Source organism: Heloderma suspectum, chromosome 3 (genome assembly GCF_057233095.1).
Source record: "Heloderma suspectum isolate Gila_16-S chromosome 3, 16-S_ref, whole genome shotgun sequence".
Classification (NCBI taxonomy): domain Eukaryota; kingdom Metazoa; phylum Chordata; class Lepidosauria; order Squamata; family Helodermatidae; genus Heloderma; species Heloderma suspectum.
In genome coordinates, this window is record NC_139460.1 from 329,160,906 (window position 1) to 329,176,922 (window position 16,017).

The window sequence follows — 16,017 nt, forward strand, 5'->3', positions numbered from 1 at the left end:
AGGGGCGTGGCTGCGAGGGGGCATGGCTGTGGCTGTCACGAAGGGGCCCTGCCCTTCTGAATGTGCCACTACACTGCTGTATAAGACCATCGCGTCCAACCCCCTGCTCAATGCAGGAATCCAAGCCAGAGCATCCCTGACAGGTGGCTGCCCAGCCTCATTTTGAAGGCCTCCAGTGTGGGAGAGCCCACCGCCTCCCCAGGTAATCTGTTCCATTGTCCTATTGCTCTAACAGTCAGGAAGTTTCTCCCGATGCTCAGCCGGAATCTGGCTGCCTGGAACTTGAGCCCGTGATTCCGTGCCCTGCAGTCTGGGATGATGGAGAAGAGATGCTGGCCTTCCCCTCTGGGACAACCGTTCAAGGACCGGAAAAGCGCTGTCCTGTCTCCCCTCAGTCTTCTCGGCTTTGTTCCCAGTCCCGTTTTTGGATCCCAGTTGAAGGATGCATATCTTACAAGGCTGCAGGATCCCCGCAGGGGCGCGGCTGCGGCTGCCACGAAGGGCCCCGCCCCGCCCTCCCGGATGCGCCGCTGCTCTCCCGGCACGGAGCTTTTGTCCCGCGATTGAGGCGGCTCCTTCACGGCGGTTGGCGGGCTCTCTGCATGGGCCGGGATCGCCCGAGGCGCCTCCTGCGCTAGGCGCCCTTGGTCCCGCTTTTGCTCAGATGGCAGCTCACGAGCTATCAAGCCCCCCCGCCCCCCCCCCGTGCTCCGCTCGAGTTCCCTCCGGACCAGAAGGGAACCGGCACGAGAGGAGCGAGATCAGTGAAAGATAAGGGGAGACTCAGATACGGGGGAAGGGGTGGGGGGGAGGTGCGGTGTCGGTTCTGCAGCGTGCGGTGTCGGGGGAGCCCCGCCCGTGCAGACTGAGGCTTCCGCGAGAGCGCAGATCGGGGAGGAACAACGAGCTCGGGGGGCTTCTGCCTGTTTCTTCTTCAGATTAGAAAACCACAGCAAAACTCACCATCACGGCCAAGCGGAAAAAGAAGGGGGAGATCCAGGTGCTAGAAATAAGATTTACTCCGGGGCTGAAGTGCTTCGGGGAAAAATCCTTCCCTGTGTGCCCATTTCTAGCAACAGTGTTCAAATGCAAGGGATGCCAGTGTCCCTTGCGTTTGAGAATTTTCACTAAAAATGTGCTCCTAATGAAGGATTTTTTCCCTAAATGCTTGGACCTGAAATACATCTTTCTAGCATTTGAAGGGTTTTCTCTCTTCTTAAAAATCTGGACACAGGGCCTAATTTAGAACACCACTCCGTTTGCACTCTCATTTAAATCCCTGATCTGCATTCACTGTGGAGAATCTTCCTAGTAAGAAGATATCTTCTCAAATGAAAGCTGGCCACCACCTTCCCCCCTCCCCGGCTTATCCACATCTGGGTGGACAGATTTTTATGGCTTCCTCAGCTCCACCCCCCCCCCCATCACTCTTATAGTCCCTGAGTCACCTGTGCCATTCTCATTCCACTCCTGGCCAGCAAAGGCGATGGATTAAGATTATGCTGCAGGCAGCAGAAAAAGCCTTTAGTGTGTCTGTGCAGCATGGGGGCCATGCGGTATCTCCAGACTATTTCGGTCTTCTTATGTCTCTCAGTGACAGATATCAAAGGGTAAGCAATGCGGTCTCCAACTTCCTTAGTGAACTATCCTGCTAATGATGAACACAAGTTCTGCAATTCTTCCAAGAGCAGAATGTTGGTTGCGTTAAGGACTGGGAATCATCCTGTTGCAATGAGGTCTTGTTGGTGGATCCTCTTCTTCTCCCCAGTTCTCTAACCAGCCTTGGAAGAGATGGAGATGTTAGCTCTTTGTCTGACTGACAACTACAGGAAGTTCTTCTTGTCTGTTCTATGTCTGATGCACCCAGTGGGTGCATTTTGAAATGTTGACACTTGAATACCTTTCGCTGATTTGTTTGCAAAGTTATCCATTATTCCAAATGGTGCTGTCAGCCCTTTCCCTCTGCTTCATGTTGTGCTGTTTGAGTAGACAGCTTTGGGCTCAAAACAGCACTGTTTCTTTAGTTGCTTGTATACGAATAACAAGCCATTTACTTTACACTTTGGATTCATTGTTGCAGGTATCAGATTGTCATAGGTAAGCAGCATAGGTAATGGTGCCCTAAATGAAAGATGTTCTCAAATTTAAACACATTTATTGGTAGCAAGATTGATTTCAGTGAAACTTGCTTCTGGCAAACTGTGCTTAGGACTGTAGCTACAGCCTCCTGGGTAATAGTAACATGTAGATCCCTGGACTGCACGTGTTTGATTCATCTCTGTGGCATGAGGACCGGTGGCTTAAGCAGGCCACCCTCTCTCAGCCTCAGCCCCCACCCCGCTCTGTGAAGTGGAGAGGATACTCCTGGCGCGACACTCAGCGTGGTTGCAGGGTCGCTGATGTGAAGCATGCAAAATGCTATGGACGCCTAGAAGTGTTAGATCAGTGCTGGGGGTGGACCACACAACTGCACACTACAGGCTGCTTTGCAGGGGCGGGGGGCTTTCAAGTATGGAAGTGGGTGGGAGGGGAGGGTGCATCACCCTGACCCTGGCCACCAGTTCCCTGTTCCAGATTGCCCCTCCCAGAGCTTTTCTCCTGTAGGTGTTTGCTAGGGTAGGAAGTTGCAGGGAAAGGTTTTGCTTCACACTGTACCTGGGATCTCCAGCGTGGTCCCTGGGGGTACCAATCTGCCTGTGGGCACCTCTCTCAATGCCTACCAGGCTCCCTGCTCCTCCTGATTTTAATTTGATTTCTTTCTTTCTTTTTAATCTATTTTTATTTTATTTTTATAAATGAAATAAACACTACCAACAATATAATCAGAATCTTCAGTTTCCAACATTACATTATTCTAAGAAAAAGAAAAAAGGGAGGATAGCAAAAGAAGGAAGTGAAAGAAAGAAAAACAGAATTATATTAAACTTCAGTAAGAACAAACCAAATATCCAAATAGCCTTATAGCACAGAAATAGAAGCAAACAATCCATTTCCATTGGCCATAAATTACCATTCAGTTAACGCGTATTAATAAACATTAAAGATTTAGCCAGCAAGGAATAGTAACAATAATAATCCCATAATGATGATGATGATGATAATAATAATAATAATAATAATAATAAAAAGGGGGGAGAAGTTTAAGAAAAGGATAAATTTTAATTTGATTTATTAAGATTTAAAATAATAATTGGGAGGCTAGCATGCCACCAAGTGAAGTTTTCCCCTCCAGCACCATCTTTCTTTGGGTGCAAATGAACTTCTGTGTTTGAGAGCTCTGCCTTACACTTACGTTCTTGGGCAAGGTGCTTTTCTTTAGTCTCACCAATTTGTCTTCTGGGAAAGGAGAGTTCACAGCCATTTTATGAATGGGCAAGCCCCAACAGATGGCAACCATTTTTTGAGAGCACCCACAATGCTCTGTCAAGAGTCCAAATGTGCCTGCTGACCCCAAAAGCTTAGGGACCCCTGCCCTGTACTACTGCAAGCTCCAGTCCAGGGTTAGTGGCGGTGTTCTGTTCCCACACAAAGGTTGAGGGATCGTCCGGCCGAAGGAGATGCGTGTTGCAGGGGGTCAGCTGTTTGCCCAGCTTGTTTTTACATTGGAGAAATGAGCACATCTCTGCTGAAGGGTGGCATACACTAGAGGCATTTTTTTTAAGGTTAAACATTTTAAAAATGCATGGAATGGTGGGGAAATCCCTCCAGGAAGCAGGGAATGCACCTTGAAGATGTTCACAAGTATTCCCCCACTTTCTTTAAAGAGGAGAGACTGGTGTTCCTGCAACAAAATGGGATAGCAGGGAGTATATGGCCTCTATAAATGTTAAAATCACATAACAATGAACATTTCTGAAATGGCACAAGCATGGGATGTGTGGGTTCAAAATGGCCATCCCAAAATGGCCAAACATCAAAGCTGAGCACTGAAGGAAACCTCTCTCGATCCCCATTCAACAACTTGCTAGCAATTGTGAATTTCTTTCTATTTATTTTTTTAATTTAAAATATTTCCTGGCCACCTTCCAGGGCAGGACCCCCACCCAAGGCGGTGTGCAGTGGTAACATTCGCATAATAAAAACTGATGCAGTAATACAAAACAACAAACACCAGCATAAAACAAAACCTACAACATACAACTGCAGCTAAAACTCAGTCCAACAAAACCTAATCAGGGATCATAGAAGCATAGAATAGTAGGGTTGGAAGGGGCCTATACCAACATCGAGTCCATCCCTTTGGATAGCCAAAGCAAAGCAGCAAGTTTTCAGGGCTTTCCTAAAAGCCTGAAATGATGGGGCTTGGTGGACCCCTGATGGCAACTCATTCCAGAGGTGTGGGGCCACTGCAGAAAAGGCCCTGAAAAGATCTCAAGTCTCTGCACTTTTCTGTGCATCAGCCACCCCAGTCCCTGCCCTGTTCAAGCCCTCCACCCTAACTAACTTCCTAATTTTTCCTATCTCCTTCCACTCTTCCCAATTTCCTTTGTCTTCCATATGAATGCCATTGCTGTCACTTCTCCTCCATGTCGTGCTTGTGAGCTTTTCGGAAGCACCTGGCTGGCCATTGCTGGATGAGGCCCAGTGCTGGACTAGATGGACCAGGACAGGGACCCAAGAAGGCAGGTCTTTTGGCAATGTCTCCTTGCCTTCTGCTTCCCAGACGTTCCAGGCTCCTCTGCAGTTCCAGCCCCTTCTTGTCAAACCACAGACTTCTCCTTTCTCTTTTTGCTCATCCAGACACCTTCCTCACCACATGCCTCCTGAACCACACAAGGCTCATGTCATCTGCACTTCCATGTCACCCAGCTCTCCCTCATCTCCTCTCTGCTGTCCATTTTTTCAGCTACCACCACCATCCTGCCCATCCAAAGCTGAATGTATGAGCCCTAGGAAGAGACTATACCCCTTCTGATGTCTGTACAGCATCCAGCATGCTTTGATCACGGCATAAATTGTGTTAAACCAGCACTCTGTAGGTATTAGATGCTAGCAGTGGAGAAGGCCTTTTCTGTGGTGGCACCCTGACTTTGGAACACTCTCCCTAGGGCTGTTCGACTGGCACTGATTTTACAGTCCTTTAGATGCCAGCTCAGGGCATTTGTATTTGCCCAGGCATTTTAAATGGATTGTCTCTGTCTTTATAGATTATGGTTTTGTTGCCTCTCAGTTTTATTCCTCTATGAAAGATGCTGTGTCGTTTCTATTTTATGATGTTATTTTTATTATGTTGTGTTTTTATTGTATGTTGTAATATTTTTATTACTGTACACCATCCTAAAATCCAAGGTGATGAAGGATGGTCTAGAAATTCCTGAAGTGTGTGTGTGCACATGTGACCTATATCACAGTGAAAATAGCACTGAGAGAAAAACCACCTAATCCACTTATATCTCCCTTAGCAGGGTAGAAGAAAAAGATTCAGCTGTTGGTTTGGGAATCTGGGCTCCTGGTACAGGTAGGCATCTTTCCCATGGCAAATGGCTCTTGCTCCTGCCCTGGTGCCCATAGACCAGCACACCCGCATCTTGTGATGCCTCTGTGTTTCAGACTACCTCACCCGGTGTGACTTCAACAACAACTCCCGTCCCTTTTGCGACTGGACACAAACCTGTGGCACACACCAAGGAACCTGGATTCGGACCAAACATGCCACACCTACCCCTGGAACGGGACCAGATGGTGACTATCCTGATGGAAGTAAGTGCTTGTTTTTATTACAGCTAACAAAATGCACACTAAACTGGGAGCAGGAGGAATATAGATGGAAACATTCTCGTTTTTATTTGATAGCCTCTCCGCCGCTCATGGCATTTGCACAAGTCTCTCTGGGCTTCTCCGTGGCCCTCTGCCATTAGTGAGGGATGTCAGATGCACACAGTGCATATGATTTGCCTAATATATTCTTTCCTGTGGGCTCCCGAGCATTCCTTGCTCCCGCCCAACTGTTGTGGGTGCTGTAGGGCAAGCACTTTCTGGATTGCTGCAGAGACTGGCCGTAGGGCAGTGTGACACCTTAGGCCGAATTCCGTGATCTTTGTGTCCCCCCACCCCTCCCTTTATTGTGTAAAGCAGCTGTGGGTGACCTCAGGTTGAGCAGAAGATTAGCTGGGGCTGTAGGGAGCTGGGGCAGAGGGTGTGGGGAGGAAGAGTCCATTTAATCCTTCCTTCCCAGCCATTTGTCCACTCAGAATTCCACCAGGTTTTTGCCCCAAAAATTCCACCGGTTTTTGCCTCAAGGGAGAAAAGATGCAAATCACTGTATCTTTTACTGTTCTGAGGGAAAAGCAGCTGACAGGGTGATTCTGAGCAGCTCCCTTTCCCCATCTCCCCCACTTGTGCTCTGCTCCACCTGGACCCATGCAGGCTTCAGGTGCAGGTCAGTTGTTTGCCAGACAACCTGTGAAAGAGCAGCATGGAAGGACACAGCACCCACGCGCCACCTGCAGCGGAAGTTTTATAGTCACGCACATAGGTGTGGGAGCAAGGAGGTCATTGATCCCGGCTGCTGATGCATACTCAGCCTGATTTTCAGATAGTCTGATTCTGGGCACAGGTCAGAGGGCTGGTCATGACCTGTAAAGCCCTGCACGGCTGGGGACCGGGCTCCCGGAAAGCCCACCTTCTCCTGTACAAACCCGCCTGGGTTTAACATCTGCTGGGGAGGCCCTTCTCTGGGTCCCGCCACCACCGGAGGCACGCTTGGCGGGGACGTGCTTGTCGGCGGCGCTCCCAGGCTCTGGAGCACGCTGCCGAGGGAAGCTCGATTGGGCCCCTCTCTGCTGGCCTTCTGCTGGCAGGCAAAGACGCTCTCATTCAGGCAGGTCTTGGGCTATGAGCTGGTTGGTTGCTGAAGGGGGTTTTAACTGGTCGGCGCTGTATTTTATTGCTTTCATTGCTGTATTTTAAACTGTTTTCCGTTTATTTGTTTTTATGTTATGTTTCAATTAAGATTTGCTTTTGATCTGGATTTTATCGTTAGCTGCTTTGAGTGCCATTTTGGGTGAAATAATTATTTTCCCGCTGCAGTTGCTATAGGAAAGGGTCATTTGGGTGTCCTTCTGCCAGGTGAAGGGTTGCAGATTCCACAGACACATCCTACTGTCTTCCCCTCCCTCTCATGTTCCCAATGATACCTACCTAGCTCTCACCCTGCTGGGACAATGGAGCTGTTCAGGAGCAGAAAACAGACACATGCACAGGCAGACAGAAACATGGACCACTACAGCAAGAGAAAATCCCATTGTTTGGTCTTAGGGTAACCACCTACTCAGTGCCAAAAAGAAGTGGACAAAAGAAAGCACAGATGTGCATACAGTTGTATCTGTATAGAGGCAAATTTAGAAATAAGCACTAGAAATTTAACTAGAAATCCAACACATCTCACCCCAGCGGGCCAGATTGTGACTGCTCAGTCTGCTGTCCAGGTGCTACCTGTTGATGGACAATTCCAAAGCACCTCGGTATGCTTCTTATTTTGGTTCTTTATCTTTGAACGGGACCTGGATTGGACAGGCCTTGAAACAGAGGTCACCTTGAAACAGAGGACTGTTCTCTGTAAAGTAGGACACCTAGCCACCCAGGTTCATTTGGTTCATGTGTGACTCACATATTTTATTAATGATGTAATAATTCACAACCGGGGTCCTGAGGAGGGCAAGTTTGCCTTGAATCTGGGATTTACAAGTTCAAAATCATATGTAGCCACAAAGATCACTGGATGTCCTTGGACATGTCACTTTCTCTCAGTTCCTCATCTCTAAAATGGGAGACACGATATTGTACCTCACAGGGATGTACATTCATCCCGCATAAATAGTGTAATAAATAGTGTAATCCCTTGCAAATTAACAGTACTGCATAAAGAACAACAAGGTATATTGCATTCATGTGCAAAATACTTCGCAATCTTTCATATTGCTTACCCCACAACATATCTGTAAGGTAAGCCGCAATTACACAACGCTATGCTCATCATGGTTTGATTCATGGATCACTGCCTTGTTGTGGCAAAGGGGCTTGCATAACTCAGTGAAGCCATAAGCTATGCCGTGCAGGGCCACCCAAGACGGACAGGTCATGGCAGAGAGTTCTGACAAAATGTGGTCTACTGGAGAAGGAAATGGCAACCCAGTCCAGTATTTTTGCCAAGAAAACCCCATGGAACCTATCACAAGGCTAAAAGATATGACGCCAGAAGATGAACCCCTCAGGTCGGAAGGTGTCCAATATACTACTGGGGAAGAGCAGAGGGTATTTCCAAGTAGCTCCAGAAAGAGTGAAGTGGCTGGGCCAAAGCCAAAAGGACACTCAGCTGTGGATGTGTCTGGTGGTGAAAAGAAAATCCAATGCTGTAAAGAACAATATTGTTTAGGAACCTGGAACGTAAGATCAATGAATCAAGGTAAGCTGGAGGTGGTCAAACATGAGATGGCAAGACTGAACATCGACATCTTGGGAATCAGCGAACTAAAATGGACAGGCATGGGCAAATTTAATTCAGGTGACCATCATATCTACTACTGTGGGAAAGAATCCCTTAGAAGAAATGGAGTAGCACTCATAGTCAACAAAAGGGTGGGGAAAGCAGTACTGGGGTACAATCTCAAAAACGATAGAATGATCTCAGTACAAATCGAAGGCAAACCATTCAACATCACAGTAATTCAAGTCTATGCCCCAACCACTGAGGCCGAGGAAGCGGAGGTTGATCGGTTCTATGAAGACCTACCACACCTTCTAGAACTAACACCAAAAAAATTGCAAAATTTCAGCTTAAATTGAAGAACGTAGGGAAAACCACTAAACCATTCAGGTATGACCTAAATCATATCCCTTATGAATATACAGTGGAGGTGAGGAATAGATTTCAGGGATTAGACCTGATAGACAGAGTGCCTGAGGAACTATGGACGGAGGTCCGTAACAGTGTTCAGGAGGCAGCAACTCAATCCATCCCAAAGAAAAGGAAATGCAAGAAAGCGAAGTGGCTGTCTGATGAGGCTTTACAAGGAGCTGAGGAAAGAAGGGAAGCGAAAAGCAAGGGAGAAAGGGGAAGATATATCCAAATGAATGCAGAGTTCCAGAAAATAGCAAGGAGAGACAAGAAGGCCTTCTTAAATGAACAATGCAAAGAAATCAAGGAAAACAATAGAATGGGAAAGACTAGAGATCTTTTCAAGAAAATCGGAGATCTCAAGGGAACGTTTTGTGCAAAGATGGGCATGATAAAGGACAAAGAAGGCAGGGACCTAACAGAAGCAGATGAGATTAAGAAGAGGTGGCAAGAATACACAGAAGAACTATACAGGAAAGATCTGAATGTCCCTGATAGCCATGCTGGTGTGGTCACTGAACTTGAGCCAGACATCCTAGAGAGTGAAGTCAAGTGGGCCTTAGGAAGCATTAGTAACAACAAAGCTAGCGGAGATGACAGTATTCCAGCTGAGCTATTTAAAATCCTAAAAGATGATGCTGTTAAAGTGCTGCACTCAATATGCCAACAAATTTGGAACACTCAACAGTGGCCACAAGACTGGAAAAGGTCAGTTTACATTCCAATTCCAAAGAAGGGCAACGCCAAAGAGTGTTCAAACTACCGCACATTTGCGCTCATTTCACATGCCAGCAAGGTGATGCTCAAAATCCTACAAGCTAGGCTTCAGCAGCATGTGAACCGAGAACTACTGGAAGTACAAGTGGGGTTTCGAAGAGGCAGAGGAACTAGAGATCAAATCACCAACATTCACTGGATCATGGAGAAAGCAAGAGAATTCCAGAACAATGTCTATTTCTGCTTCATTGACTACGCTAAAGCCTTTGATTGTGTGGATCACAACAAACTGTGGGAAATTCTGAAAGAGGTGGGAGTACCAGACCACCTTACCTGTCTCCTGAGAAACCTGTATGAGGGTCAAGAAGCAACAGTAAGAACCGGACATGGAACAACCGATTGGTTCAAAATTGGGAAAGGAGTATGACAAGGCTGTATATTGTCGCCCTGCTTATTTAATTTGTATGCAGAGTACATCATAGAATCATAGAATCATAGAATAGTAGGGTTGGAAGGGGCCTACAAGGCCATCGAGTCCAACCCCCTGCTCAATGCAGGAATCCAAGTCAGAGCATCCCTGACAAATGGCTGTCCAGCCTCGTCTTAAAGGCCTCCAGTGTGGGAGAGCCCACCACCTCCCCAGGTAATTGGTTCCATTGCCGTATTGCTCTGACACTCAGGAAGTTTTTCCTGATGTTCAGCCGGAATCTGGCCTCCTGTAACTTGAGCCCATTATTCCGTGTCCTGCACTCTGGGATGATCAAGAAGAGATCCTGGCCTTCTTCTCTGTGACAACCTTTCAAGTACTTGAAGAGTGCTATCATATCTCCCCTCAGTCTTCTCTTCTCAAGGCTAAACATGCCCAGTTCTTTCAGTCTCTCTTCATAGGGCTTTGTTTCCAGTGCCCTGATCATCTTTGTTGCCCTCCTTTGAACCCTCTCCAGCTTGTCTGCATCCTTCTTAAAGTGTGGTGCCCAGAACTGGACACAGTACTCCAGATGAGGCCTAACCAGTGCTGAGTAGAGGGGAACTAGTACTTCCCGGGATTTGGAAGCGATGCTTCTATTAATGCAGCCCAAAATAGCATTTGCCTTTTTTGCAGCCACATCACATTGTTGGCTCATATTCAGCTTGTGATCGACGACAATTCCAAGATCCTTCTCGCTCGTAGTGTGGTTGAGCCACGTATCCCCCATCTTGTAACTGTGCATTTGGTTTCTTTTTCCTAGGTGCAGAACTTGGCATTTGTCCCTATTAAATGCCATTCTGTTGTTTTCTGCCCAGCACTCCAGTCTATCCAGATCACTTTGAATTTTGTTTCTGTCTTCCAAAGTATTAGCTATCCCTCCCAATGTTGTGTCATCTGCAAATTTGATCAGCATTCCCTGCACCTCCTCCTCCAAGTCATTAATAAAAATGTTGAAGAGCACTGGGCCCAGGACTGAGCCCTGCGGTACCCCACTCGTTACCTCTCCCCAGCTTGAGAAGGTCCCATTGATAAGCACTCTTTGAGTCCGATTCTGTAGCCAACTGTGGATCCACCGGATCGTTGTTTCATCTAGCCCACTTCGAGCTAGTTTGCTCATCAGGATATCATGGGGCACTTTGTCAAAAGCTTTGCTGAAGTTGAGGTATATGATGTCTACAGCATTCCCACGGTCTACAAGGGAGGTGACTTGATCAAAAAATGAGATCAGATTTGTCTGGCAGGACTTGTTTTTGACAAATCCATGTTGGCTTCGAGTAATCACGGCATTGTTGTCAAGGTGCTTCCAGATGGATTGCTTTATGATCTGCTCCAGAATTTTCCCAGGGATGCCATCATGAGAAACCCATGCCAGGTTGGATGAATCAGAGGTCGGAATTAAGATTGCCGGGAGAATTATCAACAACCTCCGATATGCAGACGATACCACCCTAATGGCAGAAAGTGAAGAGGATCTAAAGAGCCTCTTGTTGAGGGTGAAAGTGGAGAGTGCAAAAGCTGGTTTGAAACTCAACATTAAAAAAACGAAGATCATGGCATCTGGCCCCATCACTTCCTGGCATATAGAAGGGGAAGAAATGGAAGCAGTGACAGATTTTACTTTCTTGGGCTCCAAGATCACCGCAGACGGTGACTGTAGCCATGAAATTAAAAGACGCTTGCTCCTTGGGAGGAAAGCTATGGCACACCTAGACAGCATAGTAAGAAGCAGAGACATCACCTTGCCAACAAAGGTCCGTCTAATCAAAGCTATGGTTTTCCCAGTAGTAATGTATGGCTGTGAGAGCTGGACTATAAAGAAGGCTGAGCGCCGAAGAATTGATGCTTTCGAACTGTGGTGCTGGAGAAGACTCTTACGAGTCCCTTGGACTGCAAGGAGGTCAAATCAGTCCATCCTAAAGGAAATCAACCCTGAGTGCTCATTGGAAGGACAGATACTGAAGCTGAAGCTCAAATATTTTGGCCACTTAATGCGAAGAGAAAACTCTCTGGAAAAGACCCTGATGCTGGGAAAGACTGAAGGCAAAAGGAGAAGGGGACAGCAGAGGATGAGATGGCTAGATAGCATCACCGATGCAATGAATATGAACCTGAGCACACTCCGGGAGAGTGCGCAGGACAGGAAGGCCTGGCGTGCTATGGTCCATGGGGTCACGAAAAGTCAGACACGACTTAACAACTGAACAACAACAACGCTCAACATCTAAGGTCCTCCTCTGGCTGCCTATTCCGAGGGAGGCTAGGAAGGCAGCAACAAGAGCAAGGGCCTTCTCAGTTTTGGCCCCCCACTAATGGAGTTATCTCTCTGACAAGGCACGCCTGGCACCAACACTGCTATCTTTTCAGCGCCAGGTTAAGACCTTTCTCTTCTTCCAGGCATTTGGCAGCATATGATGAGTTTTAATCAATCCTGGATTGTCTTATGGGTTATGGTTGTTTGCTTGAGATTGCTTCGTTGAAGTTGTTTTAGATATATGTTCTCTTGTGTATATTGTCTGTTGTTGTGTTCTTACTAGGCTGAGATAGTATACAAGACCTTTGTGGTTAGAGGTTAATACTGCGTTAGAGTTTAGTATAACTTCCACACAAGAGTATGTCTATACCACAGAAAAGCTGGTTTGTAAGAAGCCACTACAATTCTCTCCACAAGCAAGCCAGAGAGAATTGTAGTTATGTAATGGAGGCTCTTCTACACCCTCACCATGCAACATTTCCCAGGATTCTTTGGGAGAAGCCACAACACTTAAACTGATAAAACACCAGTATACTTCTGCAGCATAAGGATGTCCCAAACAGTAAATGAATTCCAGCCTTCCCTTTAATAATAAGTTGGGAAGCCTCTACTCTCCATAATATATTAGGGGCTCCACTTAAACGTTGGCCTCATAAGTTAGAACCTGGCCCTCTCAGTTCAACAGGATAACGTTCACTTTGTTAGGATCAATTCTGCTACAGTTGCTATTCATAGCATCCCTCAGTGGAACTTTCCCATTTTTGTTTCCTTCACCATATTTGATTGTGCTTGCTAGGATGTTACTTTTCACTGTTCCACCCCCAAAATGGCCACACTTCACTTCCAAGCCAGCGCTCCAGACTAGTCCACACAGGGCAGTTCATGGGCTTTTGTGGTTTCTTTCTTTGTCCTCTTGCAGGAGGCCATTTCATCTACCAAGAAGCTAGCAACCTGATTCCACTTGACACCAACCGACTCGAGAGCCCAGAGCTTGTCGTCTCTGGGGAAATATGCATAGATTTCTGGTATCACATGTTTGGCTCAGAGGATTTCAATGAGCTGAAAATCATTATCTTGGCTGGGGCTGAGGAATCTATGATGTGGAGTCGAAGGGGAAGCCAGAGCTCAGCTTGGTTGTACGGATTCACATCGGTATATGTTGCAACGGAGAGCAGCATCAAGGTAACATATATAGAAGCACTCTATACCTTACAAGATTGGGGTGTGCAGCCAACACTGAGAAGCCTAGAAGGATGGCAGATGGTGGCTTTATTTATTTATTTATGAAATATCTTAATTGACTTTTTCTATAGTGATGTAGAAAATCAGTTGGGGTGGGGAGAGAAATCTAAGAACATCAGAAGAGCTCTGCCAAAGGCCTCTCTAGGCAGGCAGCCTATTTCCTGCAGTGGTAAACTAGATGCCCCAATGGGAAGCCCAGAAGCAGAGCACGGGGCTCAAGGCCTGCTCCTGCTGTTGTTTCCCAGAAACTGATCCTGGAGGAAGCATATAGCCATCACGACTAGTAACCATTGATAGTTCTATCCTACATGAATTTGTCTAATCCCCTTTTACAACCAACCAGGTTGGAGACCATCGCTATATCTCATGGTAGCAAATTCCATAGTTTATGCGCTATGTAAAGAAGTACTTCCCTTTATCTGTCCTGAATCTCCCATTAGCGAGCTTCATGGGACTTGACCCTGGGTTCTACTATGATGAGAGAGAGAGAGAGAGAGAGAGAGAGAGAGACTTCTCTTTTCTATACCATGCATCTAAAAACAAAACAATAAAATTGCAATAGAAGCTGCGGCAACATAATTAATTCCTACACCAACTACAACTGCCTGAGAAGACAGAATACGATTTGGTGGGACTCCTTGGTGTTCCATAGTTGGGGCACCATTCCCTGGGCACAAACATATCACGTGCCCCGCTGAAACAAAGACCACTTCTCTCCCTATCTAGTGTCAAGGCTGGGCCTCTCGAATGAGGCAGAGCGAGGCAGCCACTTCAGGCAGCCGACGCTGAGGGACAGGGAGTGCACTGATCTGTGGGTGCCCAGGGCCTGCCCTGCACCCCCTATGCTAGCCTGCTGCCACAGGTGCAGTGGAGGGTGCTGCCTCTTTGCCAGGGTTGAAGTGAGATTCGACTACTGGTTTGCTCATCTCTTGTACATGGAACAGAGGAGGGTCCCATCTTGTCCTTCACCTCAAGGCAGCAAAATGTCTTAGGCTGGCCTTATCTTGTGTTTGGGGTGTTTGTTTTTAAAACATAGAGAACATTTTCATACAACAGTCTTGAATTGCCTTTGAGCCTATTGAAAGGGAATGTCTGATGGTTGTTAATGTGAAAGAGGAAGAGGAGAAGGGGTGGCACCTTTAATGCAAATGAGCTGTCTGGCTAATGGAGATTTGACAGTCCTATTACATACCCAATGGAAGGCAAAGCCTCACATGCGCAAATGCCCTGATTATAGGCCATTGGAATAATGGAGTCAAGAAATGGCTGATCCTTGAAATCTGTTCTGCCACAAAACACGCTGGCAGCTTTCCAGAGAAAGCTGGGGCAAACTTTCCATGACTGATCCAATGCCCACCTTGGTCAGTCATGGGGAAAAGCTCACATTTGGCTGACTCCTTGGGCTACAGGCCACAAATGGCATGTTCTAGCTGCACTATGGTGACTTTGTGGGAGGGAGGGGATGATGGAAGGGTATACAGTTATGCACGGCATGAAGAAAGTAAGTAGATTACAGGTTTTCTCCCTTCCCTACAACACATTGGTTTCACCCAATGAGACTGATTGGCAGTAGATTCAGCACAGATCAAAGAACATTCTTTTTCATATGATGCAGAATCAGTGCATGGAATTCACTGCCATGAAAGGTGGTGATGGTTTTGTCTTGAAGGGCTTTGAAAGGGGATTGCACAAATTCATGGAGGAGAGGCTGTAAGCTAGCCTTCCTCAACCTGGTGCCCTCCAGATCTGTTGGACTGCAACTCCTATTATCCCCAGCCAGCATGGCCTTTAGGGAAGGGCCATAGCTCTGTGGTAGAGCACATGCTTTCAGGGCAGAAGGTCCCAGGTTCAATCCCTGGCATCTCCAGGTAGGGCTAGGAAAGAGTCCTGCCTGAAGCCCTGGAGAACCATGGCTGCCAGTCAGTGCTGACCGTGCTGGGCTACATTTACCAAAGGTCTGGCTCAGTAGAAGGCAGCTTCCTATGTTGCTTTAACTCCTCACCAGGTGGCATTTGATGCTATCCGAGGGCTGACGGAATATGGTGACACAGCGGTGGACAATGTGGCGGTCAGGAGTGGGCCTTGCAGTAAGTGACCACTTCAGCTTTTCAGTAGCAACCAGAATAGGAGTTCTGTCATGATATTTGCCTTGCATGAAGGAGTCACCCCTACTTACAGAAGATTTTACTAGGCTTAAAACAGGAGACCTATACACTCAGTTGGGACACGTTAGAGAGAGACGAGAGCACCTTTCAGTGCTTAAAAGGGGTTTCACTGACTGTCAGTTTGGAGACAGCAAAGGACTGTGTGGGGTGGTGGAATCTGACTCAAAGTCATTCGTTAGACCGCACGCTTGTTGATATATCAAAAAAATCTATAGGACTCTTTTCGACCCAATGGGCCTGTTGCAGAACTCAGAGTCAGAGAGACCACGGAGTGAAGGAAAAAGAGTTTCTTTATTTAACGCGCGGGCTTAAGGCTGGAATCACTTCCAAAGAGCCA

General features: G+C 47.0%; 1 protein-coding gene across 1 annotated transcript; it reads left to right on the forward strand.

The window, feature by feature from the left end:
• Positions 1-1,551: 1,551 nt before the first annotated feature.
• LOC146351801 (MAM domain-containing protein 2-like) lies at positions 1,552-15,610 on the forward strand. Its single transcript, XM_084845730.1, has 6 exons — positions 1,552-1,610; positions 2,351-2,401; positions 5,406-5,458; positions 5,551-5,700; positions 13,193-13,455; positions 15,521-15,610. Exons 1-6 carry the CDS (start codon positions 1,552-1,554, stop codon positions 15,608-15,610), a joined length of 666 nt encoding a protein of 221 aa, XP_084701856.1.
• Positions 15,611-16,017: the final 407 nt, after the last annotated feature.